The sequence below is a fragment of the Chiloscyllium plagiosum genome, unplaced genomic scaffold, assembly GCF_037043375.1.
Source record: "Chiloscyllium plagiosum isolate Xiang-an unplaced genomic scaffold, Cpla_swu_hap1 HiC_scaffold_10, whole genome shotgun sequence".
Classification (NCBI taxonomy): domain Eukaryota; kingdom Metazoa; phylum Chordata; class Chondrichthyes; order Orectolobiformes; family Hemiscylliidae; genus Chiloscyllium; species Chiloscyllium plagiosum.
In genome coordinates, this window is record NW_028270148.1 from 91,340,457 (window position 1) to 91,356,901 (window position 16,445).

The 16,445-nt window shown below is 38.5% G+C and overlaps 1 protein-coding gene across 10 annotated transcripts in view; it reads right to left on the minus strand.

Moving 5' to 3' along the window:
- Positions 1 to 16,445, minus strand: part of LOC122552997 (mitogen-activated protein kinase kinase kinase kinase 3) — a 297,582-nt gene that overhangs the window by 172,584 nt on the left and 108,553 nt on the right. For all 10 annotated transcript variants that reach the window (XM_043696372.2, XM_087991550.1, XM_087991549.1 and 7 more), the window contains exons 5-8: positions 13,740 to 13,795; positions 11,701 to 11,748; positions 3,139 to 3,181; positions 1,353 to 1,425 (exon numbers count right to left, since the gene is read on the minus strand). In XM_043696372.2, the coding sequence (XP_043552307.1) occupies positions 1,353 to 1,425; positions 3,139 to 3,181; positions 11,701 to 11,748; positions 13,740 to 13,795 (220 nt within the window). The remainder of the gene's footprint in view (positions 1 to 1,352; positions 1,426 to 3,138; positions 3,182 to 11,700; positions 11,749 to 13,739; positions 13,796 to 16,445) is intronic.

Genomic DNA, 16,445 nt, shown 5'->3' on the forward strand with positions numbered 1-16,445 from the left:
AATTGCCTTATCAAATAAAATACAATAATCTTACAGAAGAACTGGAGTTTATTTTGAAATTATCTGTCCTTGTGGCCCATGGACAAGTATGAATGATAGTTAATTGTGCACAAACAGCTGGTTTTCAGATTTAGCTCTATTACAATGCAGATATTATAGAATATGCGTGCAAGTTACACATTCTAAAAGGAGATCCAGTAGCACAAACTTTTAATAATTGACACTATAAATATTGCTCAATTTCAGAAATCAAAAGAAGAAATGACCCAGATTACAATATCTAATTACCAAAGTCTGTTCAAAATATTCTGCCCAAGAGCAAGCTCTTTCCTCTTCCCCTCCCTGCTGCAGTCAGATTAAGGTTTGCTGAATTAAGGTTTGTTCCTATTATTAACAAGAAGTTTGGCAATCTGTAATAACTGGTAAAATTCATTAAGTTCAAATGTGCCTTCTACAACAACTTATGAATTGGGGAAAAGAAATGGAAAAAAAAATGGAAAAATGCAGCTCCAAGAAAAGTCCAGACCATCGCACCTCCAAGTACCAAAGGATAATCCATGTTAACTCTGAAAAAAGACTAAATTCTAGCAAATGCAACTAGTCTCTAGTCACCATTACTTTGATTCCATGATTTTGCACAGATCACTTCTAAGAAACTCAACAGTATCTTGACAAACAGCAATTTAGACTTTGTGGAGGACATTATACAACTCAGGGAACAGGCATTTAGAAAAGGAAGGCCAGTCTGCTTGGTCAGTTAGATATAAAACATCCTTTGACAGTCTCCACAGAAGAGTAAGACAATCCTCCCAGTGTGTTGATCAATATCTCAAGCAGATTAGTCAATGTCTTATGCCTTTTTATAGGATTCTGGTGTCCATAAAATTAGCAGTTACGTTGCCTGAAAAGTAATTCACTGGTTGTGAAGCACTTTGAAAGGTACTATGTAAATGAAATTCTCTTTACATATCAGCTTATTCTGATGTCTTCTGAGCAGAAAGCTTATTGGTTTCCTTGGATGTGCAGGTAACCAGACAGAATGTGGGCAAATACTTTCTGAATACGGGAGAATGACTTTGATACCACAGTTTAAATTAGCGCATGCCTCAATCGTGCAGAAAGAATAAGGAACAAAAATTGGTTCAATTTTAAAATGCATTCACTATTATAAAAATATATACACAGACTTCAAATTACCCTGGAAGATATATTGAAGTCTATGCATTGTTTCAGTGTTCATTGTTGTGTACTTTAATAATACCAAGTTCATCTTATTAGCTACAGTATCAAATAACTTTATCTTCATGAATAAAGATACAAAGAGTATTATGGAAGAAAAGAACAAATCTTACCAATATGGAGTGCCAATAAATGACTTCCTTTTTGCGATAGTTGCAGTAATCTGTGCAGACACTCCAAAATCAGCTGCAATGTGAATAATAGGCTAGTAGTGATATTAACGAAATGTAACAATTTTATGAAAAGCAAATGATCTCTAAAGTATTTTTAGATTATAGATCCTTCAGTCTTCCCTTCTGAGTGATACTTTGGAGCTGTACCTCTAGCATAATGCTAAACTCATTACAGCAACCAACGTGATTTCAGATTATGGTCTGCTGTGCGTGATAAGTCACTTGGCGTCTAGTTGTTAGTATTCTTGCCACAAGTCAATGCATATTCCTGCATTCCACTCCAGGATTTATGCACAAAGATCAAGGTCAGTAGTCCAGGGCATTACTGAAGGAATGCTGCACTGCTGATAGAGCTATATTTTGAATAAACTGTTAAGCTAAGGCCCTGCCTGCTCTCTCTGGTAGTTGTGAAAAATCCAACAGCACTATTCCAAAGAAAAGCAGGGAAGTAATCCCCAGTGTACTGGCCAATATTTATTTATCCCTCAATCAAATCTCAAAAATAAATCTCATTATTAACTCACTGTTTTTGGTATCTTCCCATACACCAATTTATTCCCATATTTCCTATATTTCAAGTGACCTCACCAAACAAAATTCATTGGCCATAAGCATTTTGAGATAGCCAGTGGGTGATAAAAGGTGCCACATAAATGTATATCTTTTTTCCTTTTTAGTATGCCAACTATTGTGGATTGGCAATATTTTAAAACTATACAAGACAAGCAATGCAGTTTAACGCTTAACTACGTTCTGAAATAGCCAAGCAAATCATCCCACCCAGTAGCAATTAGGGACGAACAAAAAATGTTGGCGTAGCTCATGCCATCACATCCCACTAAAATATTTTTTTTTAATTGTTATATGACCCCCACATCGATGACTGAGAAGTTTTGGGTCACTAAGAACTATTCATAGAAATTATGATTGATGACCGTCAGAATAATCCTTGAACCTAAATATCTGGAGTATAATAAAACTAAACAATTCAAGCATCCTTATTTATATAATAATCAGCAGTATGTTTTACTCAACAACTCCTTTAGCAGTCTCCATATGAAATCTCATGAAAATCAACTGATTATAAATTTAAAATCAAAAGTGGATGCATCTTGGGAGCAGTTCATGTTTAAAAATAATAAATATCACTATTCACAAAAGAATCCAATTAATTTTCCATCTTATATTTGCAAGAATTCCTGCAAATCCACATTCAGCACTGTCATTAAAAAAAACATTTAATTTGTTGTGGATTAACATTTGTAGAAGTGAAGGTCAAATTCCACCTTGCATAGTAACAGTCAATGAGCCATCTTTCATTACTTTCTGTATTTCTGGGACAATAGCTACTTTTCTTTCCTAATTTGAATTAATCCAGTCTTTCTTTCAAACCCTGATGCTGACTTTTATTCCAAGACCCCTTTTGTAATCTGCTCCACAATAAAATAAAACTTTATTGAATTGCTTGATATACAGCGTAGATGTAACTGGTCAAATGGTCTCCTTTTGTACCATCAATGCCTATGATTTTATGATTAATATTTTCCATTCCCTCTCAACACCTCCAGGTTCAACTTGTGATCTCATTTTCAGATCCTTGCCTAACAGAACCAACTTCCCCAGATCTGTGAAAACAATTAAGAGCTCAATTTGATTTGTGCTGAAGAATTCCAATTATCCAATAAGAAAGTTATCAATTCTAAAGGAAAGTAAAATATATGCTTACCTAATTTCACATGGCCATTATCTGTCAGAAGGATATTTGCTCCCTTTAAGTAATGAAAAAGTCCATATTACAAATCAACAGATTTGAATACTTTTCTTATAGATCTAACTAATTTTATTTATTTTTGTTATAATCTAAGCTGAATAGACTTCAAAACTGGAGGCAGATAGTGTTAAGGTTGACAACGCACTATTTCAGGCACATCAAATGTTTTCTTCATGGCCACCATCTCCCCAATCTCTTCATTGACTGCTTTCCACAACATATTGCTTTTTTAAATATTTCAGCTGAGGAAAGCAAAACAATTTTAACTAAGCAACAAAAGAACTGCAAATGGTGGAATTCTGAAACTGTCAGAAATATGTATGACAGCAATTGATAAAGAAAAAAGTAACAATGCATTGTGATGACCTGGGGGTTGCAGTGAGATCTTTGTAGAGAGAGGAGGAGAACTTCTTCAAGGCAAGCATTCTTGCAAGAGGTTTCGCAGTAAGGTTAAAATCAACTAGGCAAAAGTGAGGACTGCAGGTGCTGAAGATTAGAGTCAAGATTAAAGTTATGTTGGAAAAGCACAGCAGGTCAGGCAGCATCAGAAACATCAATTTTCCTGTTCCTCAGATGCTGCCTAACCTGCTGTGCTTTTCCAGCACCACTAATCTTGACTCATCTCCAGCATCTACGGTCCTCACATTCGCCTAACAGTAGTTTGTGGCTAGTTTTGGAGGAGGTTGAAGTACCTGACTTCAAGATCCTGAGGTGGTAGTAATAAACAGATTCTTCTTCAAATCATGTGTTTTTAAGCTAGATGACGTGGTATGCCTGGAGATGGTGCAGAGGAGATGTTGCCTGGGATGAAAAGTCTCAGTAATGAGGAGAAACTGGATAGACTAGGATTGCTTTTCCTGGAGCAAAGGAGGCTGAGGGGGGAATCTAATTGAGGTGTACAAAATTATGAGAAGCATAGGCAGGATTCTTACAATCTACGCTTTCCCCAAACATGTCTAAGCCTAGATGGCATAAGTATAAGGTGAGGATTTGGACGGGATCTGAAGAAATATTTTTTAACCCACAAAGTGGCAGAAATTTGAAACACACTGCCCGGAAAGGGTGGTAGAGGCAGATACTCTCACAACCTTGAAGCAGCATTTGGACAAGCACACAAATCTTCAGGCTATGAACCAAGGATTAGGATAATTCAATGCTATTGGACTACTGTACATAGATATGGTGGGCCGAAGGACATGTTGCCACGCTGCATGACTACGACATTTCTGCAGATGATCGCACATGGCCTACGTGAAAATTTGGCTCACAAGTAATGAATGTCAATTTATTAATGATTGACATCATCAATGAAGACTATCAGCCTGGTTTAGCCTTCTAAATATGCAGCATTTAAAACTCCAACAGTGGCAGTTTGGCAGTCATCACAAATCTCATCTGGTTTCCCCAAATCATTTTGGCATCTTCTTCTTCTTTGTGCATCTCAATATGTTCCATTCCTCTCCTTTAATGCACTTGTTCTCCAGCATCCACTCAAAAAGACCTTAAGGTTTTCCTACCTTGATATACTCAGTCCTCTTACATCAAGCAACTTCTCACTCTGTCATTTAAACCTCCATCAAAAGTCACCTTGTCCTCATTCCATTTCATCACTATTCTCCTTTAAACACTCAAGACAAGAATGTTAACCACTATAAGGGCCACCTTTCCATCTTGATATCTCACATGGTCTTAGTTTGCTCCCATCATCTGATCTATAGACCAAGCCTTCCCTGATAAATTTTTTGCATCCTTCTCACTTCATATTCACTTCCTGCCCCACTTTTTTCTACGTTCACGCCGAGAAAAAGAATACCAAATCATTGGCAACACTACTCCCAACTGTTTAATTTTTAGGTTTCTGTTCATCATAAAATTCCACAGTTCAATTACACATCTTACCTCCAACTACAACTGCTGTGTTTCCCACAAAAAAACAGAACTCTTTCTCACCCTGAGTGCTCCCCTGGTTTAGCCCTCATCCTCACTCCAGCAAGTACAAGATGCATAAAGGGGAAAACATGCATTGCTGGACCACAAAACATTACCAGATTGTGCTCTACCCAAACTGTTCATTTCATCACAGTAATCCCAAGATCCATTTTCCATGCTCAACAATCCCCTAGAAAAGTTTGTCCCTTTGCCCTTTCCTCTCCCAACTGGAAGAAGCTAAAGAATCTTTGCCCCTAAGGTTGAGTCTACTTATTAAGCCTTCTCTGCTGATTTGTAACTTCACCTCCACCTCAGCCCAAAATCTCTCTTTCCTCTCAGAACCCACTTCCCCTCCAAGCTCATTGTTTCCAAGACCCACTTTCTGCTCTTGACATTACCACCACTAAGATACTCACCATTCTACTAGTCTTCCTTGCCTCCATTTTGTTAACTGCTCCCTCTCATTGGCATTGTTCCTCCTCCCCTACCAAATTTGCTATCACACCTTCCTCCAACAATAAATCCTGACCTTTCTATATTTGGAAGGATTTGATGTTGACATCACTGGATTAGCAATCAGGAGGCCCAGCTAACTTTCAGTGGTTGTGATTTCATGTTCGACAACAGCAGAAGATGGAACTAAAATGCAATTCATAAAATCCAATTAATTGTTGCAAAACCCATTTTGTTCAGTAATGTCCTGTAGGAAAACAAATTCATGGTCATGTAATCAGATCAAAAGGGTGGTTGACTTTTTGCTTTGACCAGGTATTTTTGAATGCAGTTCTCAGTTAAAGAGTAATTAAAGACTGGCATCAGGCTCTGCCAGCAAGGCCCATAACTTTCCATGAAAGAATCAAAAAAGCCCTCATTTCAAACCTCGCCAAAGACATTCGAAGAGTTGTCACCACCCAAAACGATCACTATATTTTTCCACATCTTTCAGTGGTCTGATAAATGGCTTCTGCTTCTAGAGGCCACTGCCAAACATGGCCCTCAGGAGTCTGGACAGTAACTTAAAAAATTTACAGGAAATGCTGACCATATTACCATGATTGTTTCATCCCTGCTAAAGCATTCAAGCAGCTCCATATAAAGTCACCTGGTGCACTATCCCTTCTCATCCTGCTTGATTTTTCAGCAGCTTTTCCCACAATTGGGTACAAGGAATAGCCATATTAAAGTTCTATATTACTTGTCAGAGAATCTCCTGCAATAGCTTATAAGACAGAGGGACAGCAGTAGGCCATTCAGCTTAGAGCCTTTTCTACCATTTAATGAGATTATTGCTAACCCTCAATTCAATTTTCCTGCCTTTGCCCCATAACCCTCAATTCACCTCCTGATGAAAAAAATCTATTGCAGCCCTGAATACTTAAGGAGCCAGCCTCAACAATCCTCTCTGGTAGAGAATTCCATAGAGTCACCACCCTTGGAAGAAATGTCTCCACATCCTTGTCTTAAATATACAACCCCTTGTTCTGAGATCATGCCCTCCCACAAACAAGAACCAATCTTTCTGCTTTTACCCTGTCAAGTAGCGTATGAAACTTGTATGTTTTAATAAGGTCACCTCTCCTTCTTCTATATTTCAACAAGTACAGGCCCGTCCTACTCAACCTTTCCTTAGATTAGTCCCGCCAAACCTGGTATTTGCCTAGTGAACCTTCTCTGGACTACCTCCAGTGTCACTCTCTTTTTACTTAGATAAGGAGCTCAAATGTATTCATGGAATTCCAGCCATAGTCTGACTCATGCCTGGTTAGCAAAACCTCCCTACTTTTATACCCCATTCCCCTTGAAATAAAGGCCAATATTCAAGTTACGTTCCTTATTACCTGCTCAACTTGGATGGATAGCTTTTGGTGATTCATGCATGAGGACTCCACAATCCTTTGTTCTGTAGATTTCTTAAGTCTTTCTTCAATAACATTTAACTCCTCTACTCTGCCTGCCAAAGTGATCTCCTCACCATTTCCCCATATTATATTCCATCTGCGAAGTTTTAACCAACTCGCTTAACCTGTTTATACTCCACTGTGTCATCTTCACTACTTGCCTTACTACTTTTTTTTGTGTCATCAGCAAATCTGGCTATTACACATTCACGTGCCTCACACAAGTCACAAATATATTGTAAATAATGTTGGCCCCAGCACTGATCCCTGTGCACTCCACTAGTTACAGATCGTCATCCTGAAAATGCCCCCCTTTTCCCAGTTCTGTGCTTTTTATCAGTTAGCCAATCCACTATCCATGCTAATATACATCTCCAACATCCTTGGCTCTTACTTTATTAAGTAGCCTAATCTGTGGCACCTCATCAATGCCTTCTGAAAGTCCAAACATATGACATCTACTGCTTCCCCCTTTATCTATCCTACTTATTACCTCCTCAAAACAAATTCTGACAAATCTGTCACCGGAAACATGATCTCTAGAATATATTAAACAGCTATTCTTAGCGCCCACCTATTTATAATATACAACTGTTTCTCATCAGTATTATCTAAAACATATTAGGATCCAAACCCAACATCAGCATTCTCTCCCTCTCCTGACCCCTCTACTACCTCTTTATAATTAGACTGTTGTCCAGTACTACAGAAGCTCATTTTATTGCAGTCAAAGAATAGAACAACTGTCTTTCACCTTGTCACAAATTACAGTTCCTCTTTCTCTGTCTCTTGGGCCACTTTCTCAGGCCAAACTGAACTGTTGCACCTTACTAGTTCATTACAAATTCCTGCAGAATCTATTGCATTGTAAATTCTAAACAATTCTAGAACTGTATGCAATGTCTATTCTCAACCGTGCTCAGTAAGATTCAGGAATTTAAAAGGCTAATTTATGCAATTACAGTTGGCAATTACTGTTTGTTGAAACTACAGAATAGAGTTGCCCAACCAGAAACAAAGTCTGAGTGTGCTGCAAGATAGGAAATTGCTTGCAAACCATCAATTGATATGATAAAAGCCTGAAACACATTCAAAAAATATTGGGATTATTAGGATCTAACTCAACGTGTTATCAGCATATCCTCTGGTATCTTTCGCCCTTACTTGCTTACAAAGATTACACCTTTAATTGATCTATGCTCATCACTTTGATCATTACTTGTGACAATAGGTTCAAAATTCTCAGCAATCTTCATAAAAGGCTTCTGTCCTGAATTTACTGGATTTATTACTGACTTTCTCATATTTATGGTTCCTAGCAATGAAGATCCTGTGTGGAAACAACTTTTCTACATTCAGACAACAAATCTCTTCATCATTTTAAATACCTCAATTCTGTCTTGCTGCAGCAGTCTCTTCTTTTCTAGAGGAGATGACCATGATAGTTTCACTTCTTTCATATGTGAACCACAAAACTTTTTTTAGAAAGCTTACATTCTCAGGTTAACTGTAATACTTGGTGTCAGCGCAGAGAAGATGTTGAGATGGTGAAACTATCATGGTCATTCTAATAGATGAGAGACTTAACAAACAATCAAGGTATTTTTCAATGTATAATTTCAGTTACATCACACTGTAAACTTTTGCTATAATTCTGTGTCTTACAATTGTGCACTCCACAACCACCTGACGAAGGAGCGGCGCTCTGAAAGCTAGTGCTTCCAAATAAACCTGTTGGACTATAACCTGGTATTGTGTGATTTGTAACTTTGTCAATCCCAGTCCAACACCATCATCTCCAAATTAATGATTTATGTTCTGTATTCCATGATTCCTTTGGTCCATCTCCCTAATTGATTATGCAAGCACCATACAGCTTTCTTATTCCTTCTATCTAGCAAAGTGTAAATATCATTTGCCCAAGTTGAAATTCAGCAGACAATTACACACGTCATGCTAGGTTAATAATGCTGTACTGTATTTGGTTGCAGTAACAAAGTAACTTCCTCAGCAATGCTCAAAAGACATGGGGAGGGCTCACAGGGATGATCAAAGAAAACCCAGCCCTGTCAATAGAATGGAAAGTAGCAGTGAGAAACCATTCTTCCAGTTACGGGCTGGTTCTCTCCTATGCTTCCTGAAAATACATCCGTGCGTGAACTCAGTGTAAGTGAGGGCGCAGGGCAGGCACGCAGGTGTGTGACATAGACAGGATGCAGAACTGGGCTGAGAAATGGCAGATGGAATTCAACCTGGATAAGTGCGAAGTGATGCATTTGGAAGATCAAACTCGAATGCTGAATATAGGATTAAAGACAGGATTCTAGGTAGTGTGAAGGAACACAGGGATCTGGGTGTGCAGGTACATAGATCCCTCAAAGTTGCCACCCAAGTGGATAGGGCTGTTAAGAAAGCATGTGGTGTTTTGGCTTTCATTAACAGAGGGATCGCGTTTAAGAACCGCGAGGTTTCGCTACAGCTCTGCAAGTCCCTGGTGAGACCACACTTTGGAATAGTGTATCCAGTTCTGGTTGCCCTACTATACAAAAGATACAGAGACTTTGGAGAAGATGCAAAGAAGGTTTATCAGGATGCTGTCTGGACTGAAGGGTTTGTCTTCTCCAGAGAGAAGACCTGATCGAGCGATACAAGATACTGAGAGGAATAGATAGTCAATAGCCAGAGACTCTTCCTCATGGTAGGTTTGACGGGTACGAGGGGTCATAGTTTTAAGATATTAGGGGAAAGGTATAGAGCATACGTCAGAGGTAGGTTCTTTACGGAGAGAGTTGTGAATGCATGGAACGCGTTGCCAGTGGTGGTGGTGGAAGCAGAGTCATTAGGGACATTTAAGCGACTGCTGGACAGGCACATGGAGAGCAGAGAGTTGAGGGGTACGTAGGTTAAGTTATTATATTTTACATTAGGATTAAACCTCAGCACAACATCGTGGGCCAAAGGGCCTGTTCTGTGCTGTACTTTTCTATGTTCTAGCAAGGGTGGGCAGACACACACAAGGAGGGCAGACGCCAGCGAAGGAGTAGTCAGGCAAGCAAGCTACAGCAAGGGAGTAGTGCGCATAACACACACCCAAGAATGAAGGAGGAGCAAGCATGTGCCCAAGAGTCAGAGAAAGGGAGAGAAGAGCCAGCAAACCATTGCATGGGGAGATGGAGTCCCAGCAAGATGGATGGTGAAGGGTGAAAGAGGATATAAGAGAGGTGTGGTTGGAGGGGGATCTGAAAGTTTGGTTTAAGGGGGTAGGGGGAATCTACAAGACGTGTCTTGGAAAAGATGGAGGCTACAAGAGAGAGAGGACAGCTTTAAACCTGTCAACAAATTGATTTTCAGCTAACTAGGATCTAAGAAAACTTTAAATCATTGAGGGAATGCCTTGCAAATAAATATGGACTGTCTACTTTAACAATGCATAAAATTCAGGAAAATATAATGGATTCTGCTGCAATCAGTACTATTGATTGCTACATTTAAACCTGACATGCAGTGAAAAGGGAACTAGCTACCTGGTTAAACGTTCTGTGTGCTTTGAGCTGATGCGATTGAAATGTATTAAGTTTGACCTCACCAGTCTGCAGAATGACTGTTTAGGGTGATGGATTTTCAGGTGTAAAAACATCAGTTATTTCGAAATAATTTCTCATGCTAACTTATGTCTATTTGAATAGGCAAGATAATAATGCAGTTTCAAGGAAATTAATGCAGTTTCAAGGAAATTAATGCAGTTTCAAGGAAATTAATGCTTTCCTTTTGTGTTATGGCTTTACATTTAATGGAGAGTTTATTATTGAGGATATTGATGAATGCTTCTAATTTTGTTTCTGAGAGTCCATATGTTCATAGAAATACAGAAGGCATTTTTACCACAAGACTGCATCACCTAATGAGGTTAATAAGAATTAAAAAGTAGTCCTTACGACAATTTGAGAATTTTAAAAATTGACCCATATTCCTCAGTACTATCTCCTTCAAATTAGTGTTGTCTACAAAGTTGAAGTTGTACTTCAGCTTTTCTGAGACTAAATTATTTATACAAATTATGAATGGTAGCCCTGGTACTGAAATGATTAAATACCACTTTGTAGCTTTTGCCTGACTGAACAGCTAATCATAACCTGCTACCATAGCCAGCTTACCACTCAGAGTAGAAAAACTATTCAGATAGCCAAAACATAGCTTACAAGAACCAAAAAGTGCCAGTTATGTTGGTATGAGGCTGAATTAATTTATCCAATACTGCAGGCAAACCTTTTGGGACTTAATCTACTGTATGGCTTGTTTCCTATTGCAGGCATTCAGTAAACTCTCAATTAGAACTGAAAGTGGAAGTACTGACTGCATACATGAAGCTTTCAGAAGACAATGAGAGAAAAGTAAACCTCTGAAAGTATAAATATCCTCATATCATGAACAAATGTTCAAGTCCAGTATTGCTGATTTTAATTTGGCATAATAGAGCAGTGGGACAAAGATAGCTGATAGTTAGGGACACCTTCATACCTCACGATCACACAGAATCACAAGCAATATTCTGACACTAAAGACATCAAATTGATGTCACTCTTCAAATTTTTTCATTCATTGCTCGGTTTTATAAGATTCGCTATAAAACTGTTCAACAGATGGCCAATAGACAAGTGAAAAAAGTTACCAGCAGTTCAACTTTATTTACCTTTATGTCTCTGTGCATTTTTCCTTTGTTGTGAAGATAATATAAACCCTGCGGCAAAGGAAAAAAAGTATATACATTGCATTAATGTATAAAACCACTGATTTCAGCTAATCAAACAGATATTAAAAATTACACATATAGACAAATAGTCAAATGCCAATTTCCAAATGCAAATGTCAACTGAAATATTTCTGCTTTATCTCAGGTTCCAGGAAACACTAATCACATTTTTAGAAAGTCACAAGATGGCACAACTTTACAAATTAGAGCTGAGCAGCTTTAAGATGATATTAAAACATTTCTGCAAACAAATTGGGAGCAGAAATCTAGAACACAAGAATCTAAAAAGCTAAGGCTAGATTGATTGGAGACAGAGTGGCAATATCACTAGATAAATCAGTGGCCCAGGTTAATGTTCTTGGATATCTTTTAATCAACTTGTTCAGAGATGTTTTACATATCTTTGGAGCAGGTGGCACTTGAACACAGGCCTCCTAGCTCAGAGATAGGGACCTTAATGCTGCACTACAAGGCACTAAGGCTCTGAGCATACATTCAAATCCCACAATAATCAGCTACTTTAAATTCATTTAACTAACACAAGTCTGGAATTAAAAGCTAATCTCCATGACAGGTAGGCATGAAACTACCATCAACTGCCATTCAAAAGCTGCTGCCTTTGTCTGGTCTGGCCTTCATGTGAATCCAGTGTGACTGGCTCTGAGCTATTTTCTTAAACAGATGAGCAGCCATATAACTCAAGGGAAATTAGAAATAGACAACAAAGACAGGTTTTGCCAATAACATCTTCCCTGGCCCAAAAATAAAGAAATTGAAAATCGAAAATATTGATTGATAGATTTATGCATGCAAGGAAATTAGCATTACAGAACCAAGACAGATAAAATGGCATTGCTACAAAACAGTCAATATCTAACTAAATGGGAGAGCAGTCTCAAGTGACTTTACCTGCTCCTACATTCTACTTAGAATTAACTGGGGTATTGTTGTAAAGCATTACCTGCAAGCTTAAATGCCATTTCATAAAATCCCTACAGTGTGGAAACAGGCTATTTGGCCCAACAAGTCCACACCAACCCTCTGAAGAGTAACCCACCCAAATCCATTCCCTGACCCTATTACTCTACATTTACCCCTGACTAATGCACCTAAACTACACATCTCTGAACACTACATGCAATTCATCTAACCTGCACATCTTTGGATTGTGGGAGGAAACTAGAGTACCCAGAGGAAACCCGCGCCGATAGGGGGAGACTATGCAAACTCCACACATACAGTCGCCAAATGCTAAAGTCGAACCTGGGTGCCTGGTGCTATGAGGCAGCCGTGCTAACCACTGAGCCACCACACCACCATAACTGCTAGGATTGGCAATCTATAGGACGATCTGAAGAATCAGAGTTATGGCCAACTACATCCTTGACAACCATCCATTTAGGTAATTGCCTTTACCTAAATGAAATTAATGCAGCAATCATCTTCACCCAAATCATGTCAGTTAACAGAGCACAGACCAGGAATCAGACCTTTGAGTTTTCCAGGTATATATGCCTCAACTATGCACAGGAAAAAGTCAGAGTATTTTTGGAACCAGACAAGTATTTTCAACATAACTTCAAAAAAAACCCTAAATGTATTTTTATGAATTTTCTGCACTAGCCATTCCTAGCTTTGATAAGAAAGTCAACCTAGACTGCTTTTGTGGCATTCATCAAAATTGAACAACTGTTGATTTTCCTAAGCAAAGTTACTTTCCTACATTACAGAAGTGTTTATATATCTAAGTATAGATGTAAAGAGCTTTGGGGAAAAGCACTAGATAAATACAAGTCATTTTTAAATCTTTTTTCCAACTCGTCAGTCTACACCAGCTCCAAACCCAGGTCCCAAAGATGAAAAGAAATGCCATAATCTACTGTTTAATGCCCATACTAAAATTCCTCAATATTCACAGCAAAATTGGAATGGATTGTTAGCTTGCAAAAGATATTTACTGAAAGACTGTAATTGCTTACCTGTAGCGTTTCCCTACACACATAAGCAATCTGTAGTTCCGATAAGGGTCCTGTCACTGTTAGAAAGTTAAGAGAAAATGAAATTAAGGAACAACTCTAAAGTAAATCAACAATTTAGGATATTTCCACTAACTGCACTAAATCATAACTTCTGTAAAAAAATTAGAAACAGAGCACAAGCATATGATGATGCAAGTCCATGGTTTAAGCTTCGCAACTTGTCACTTTATTCTAACATAGTTTATTGTTTGAGGTCCATATCTCCAACTGGTGTCACCATTTTTATTTAAAAGCCATTGTGCACATCTTTGTCAAGTTGCGCATCAATATCAGAGTTGTGCAGTGGAGTTGTGAGCCGTCATTGCATATCAGTATAACCCCTACCACCCAGTCACTTTTCCCCCCTTTTTTTCTGACTGTAGGCAAGGAAATGGCACGACACCTGTACATTTGGGCCATTCCAGGAGCAGTACATCTGCCCTGACCTTGGGGAGAAAAGTGAACTAAAATTAAGAGAAGGAAATTTTGGCCATTTGGCAATGCAATCAAAAGCAGGAAAAGACAAAACATAATCAGCAAAGAGAAACCGAGTGAAACAGGCAAGGCCAAAGGTGAGTTGCAGGTAGTGTGAGTACTTGATGCCACTACTATGGTCATGGCCATGGTTCCTGGTCTTAGCTTTGTGTGCTTTGTTTTATTTCTTATCTTACTCAAAGGGGATTTGCAACTGTCACTGGAAGAACTCGGAGCAATCCAGATTTCTCATAATCATCATGGACCAGGACATAAAAAAACACTCCCAGGAAAGAAAAGAGGCATAAGCAGCACAATACTGCCATTTCATGCAAAAAGTACAAAGTCCTTCACATTTAGCTCTTCCTTCTAACTTTTATTGTTGAAGAGGATATTATTTACTAGTATTATAGCAGGGCTGAGATTTCCAATTGATAGTGTAATAAATGCCATCCACTTCACACTCCAGATATGATGCCTTGGTAGAAAAGCTGCGCAGAGTTACCAGAAATGCTGCTGTTAAATCCACCATGCGAATTGCAAAGTTTTCCCTTCAAGTAATAAGGTATTTCTTCAATCTTGTACACTGAATCTCTCTCGTCCAGAAAAAAAACAAGAACCACCTAGCTCTTGCTTTAACCTTGATGCCAATGGTAACTTATAGTCATTACACTATAATCATGATTGTCACGGAAGAAATTTAGCATTATCCCAGTTTAGGATCCAGTCTCTCAACTTTTCATTTTCTCTTAGTCCTGAAATTTATTTTATTACTCCCTTCTATGTCTTTCTCATAGAACCATGCACCGACCAAAATCGACTAAATGTCAGTGATCTCGTCTTATCTTGCCTGTAGCTGCTTATTGTGAATTTCTTTTCATATCCAAATACCCTGATTACCTGCCACCTCACATGACCACATCATCCTCTTTCAAAACCTGTGTCATCTAGCATGATGAGAATGCTTTCACATGGTTCCACTTATCTAATGATGACCAACTAAGATCACTTTTGTTTTTTTTTTACACTTTCTCTTCCTCCTCTCCAACATCTCAAAGCAGAGTTAGTATTAATATGTACAGTAACAACACCCAGCCTCACCTCACCACCAGTTCTCCCGATTCCTCCACTGTTACCAGATTGCCTATGCAACACAGTACCAGAAGACAGATAATGTCTCCAATTAAATATTAGGAAGACTGAAGCCATTTTTTACCATTCACATTCCAAACCTCTCTTCCTCAGCTACACACAGCATCCCTCATCCTGACAACCAAGAAATTAAGCCATTTGTAATCTTGGTGTCACATTTTATCCAGAGGTAAGCCTCAAATCCCACTCGAACCATCATAAAGAACTTCCATTTCTAGCTCAACACTGCTCAACTTCTCTCATGTCTCAACTCATCAGCTGCTGAATCCTTATACACCTTTTTCTTAACTTTAGACTTGACCATTCCAACAAGCTGGCTGCTTTCGCCATTTCTATTATCCATAAACTTCATACTCCCAAAGTTCAACTACCTGTGCCTTGCACCAAACATCAGTTTCCTGCCCACCTTTGCTCTGAACTACATTAATCTTGATCAAGCAATGTCTTGATTTTAACAATCCCAAGATTGTTTTCAAATTCCTCCACTATCTCACTCATTATCTCCTTAATCTTATCCAGTTTTATCACCCTCTAAGATATTTGGTGTAATCCTGGCCACTTAAGCATGTTGATTTTAAACGCTCCTCCACAGCTAGCTAAACTTTCAGTTGCCTAGGCTCAAAGCATTGGAGTACCCTCCTTACACTGCCTAGTTTGCTTTCCTCCTTTAAAAGCTTTAGTTACCTCACCTATTATCTCTTTTTTTGGCTGTTGTCAATTCTTCTGTGAAGCACCCCAAAATGTTTTTATTGTCTGCTTTATGATATTAAAAGCACATTACTGTTGTCGTTCTGAAGCATGTATCACTCACCAGAAAACACAGGGATACCACCTGTTCTTTGGCCTGTCAATGAAACTGGAACTGGCTGCAAGAATTAGTTATTTGTTTCACCAGATGCCATTTCCATCATTTGCTTGACAGCCTCACGTCAAACAGAGTACTCTGCCACAAATGGGAATTTCACTCCAACATGTGATTTATAAAAGCTGAATGCCCATGAAGAAATTATACTTATTTTTAAAAAGTAGATACAGTATGGA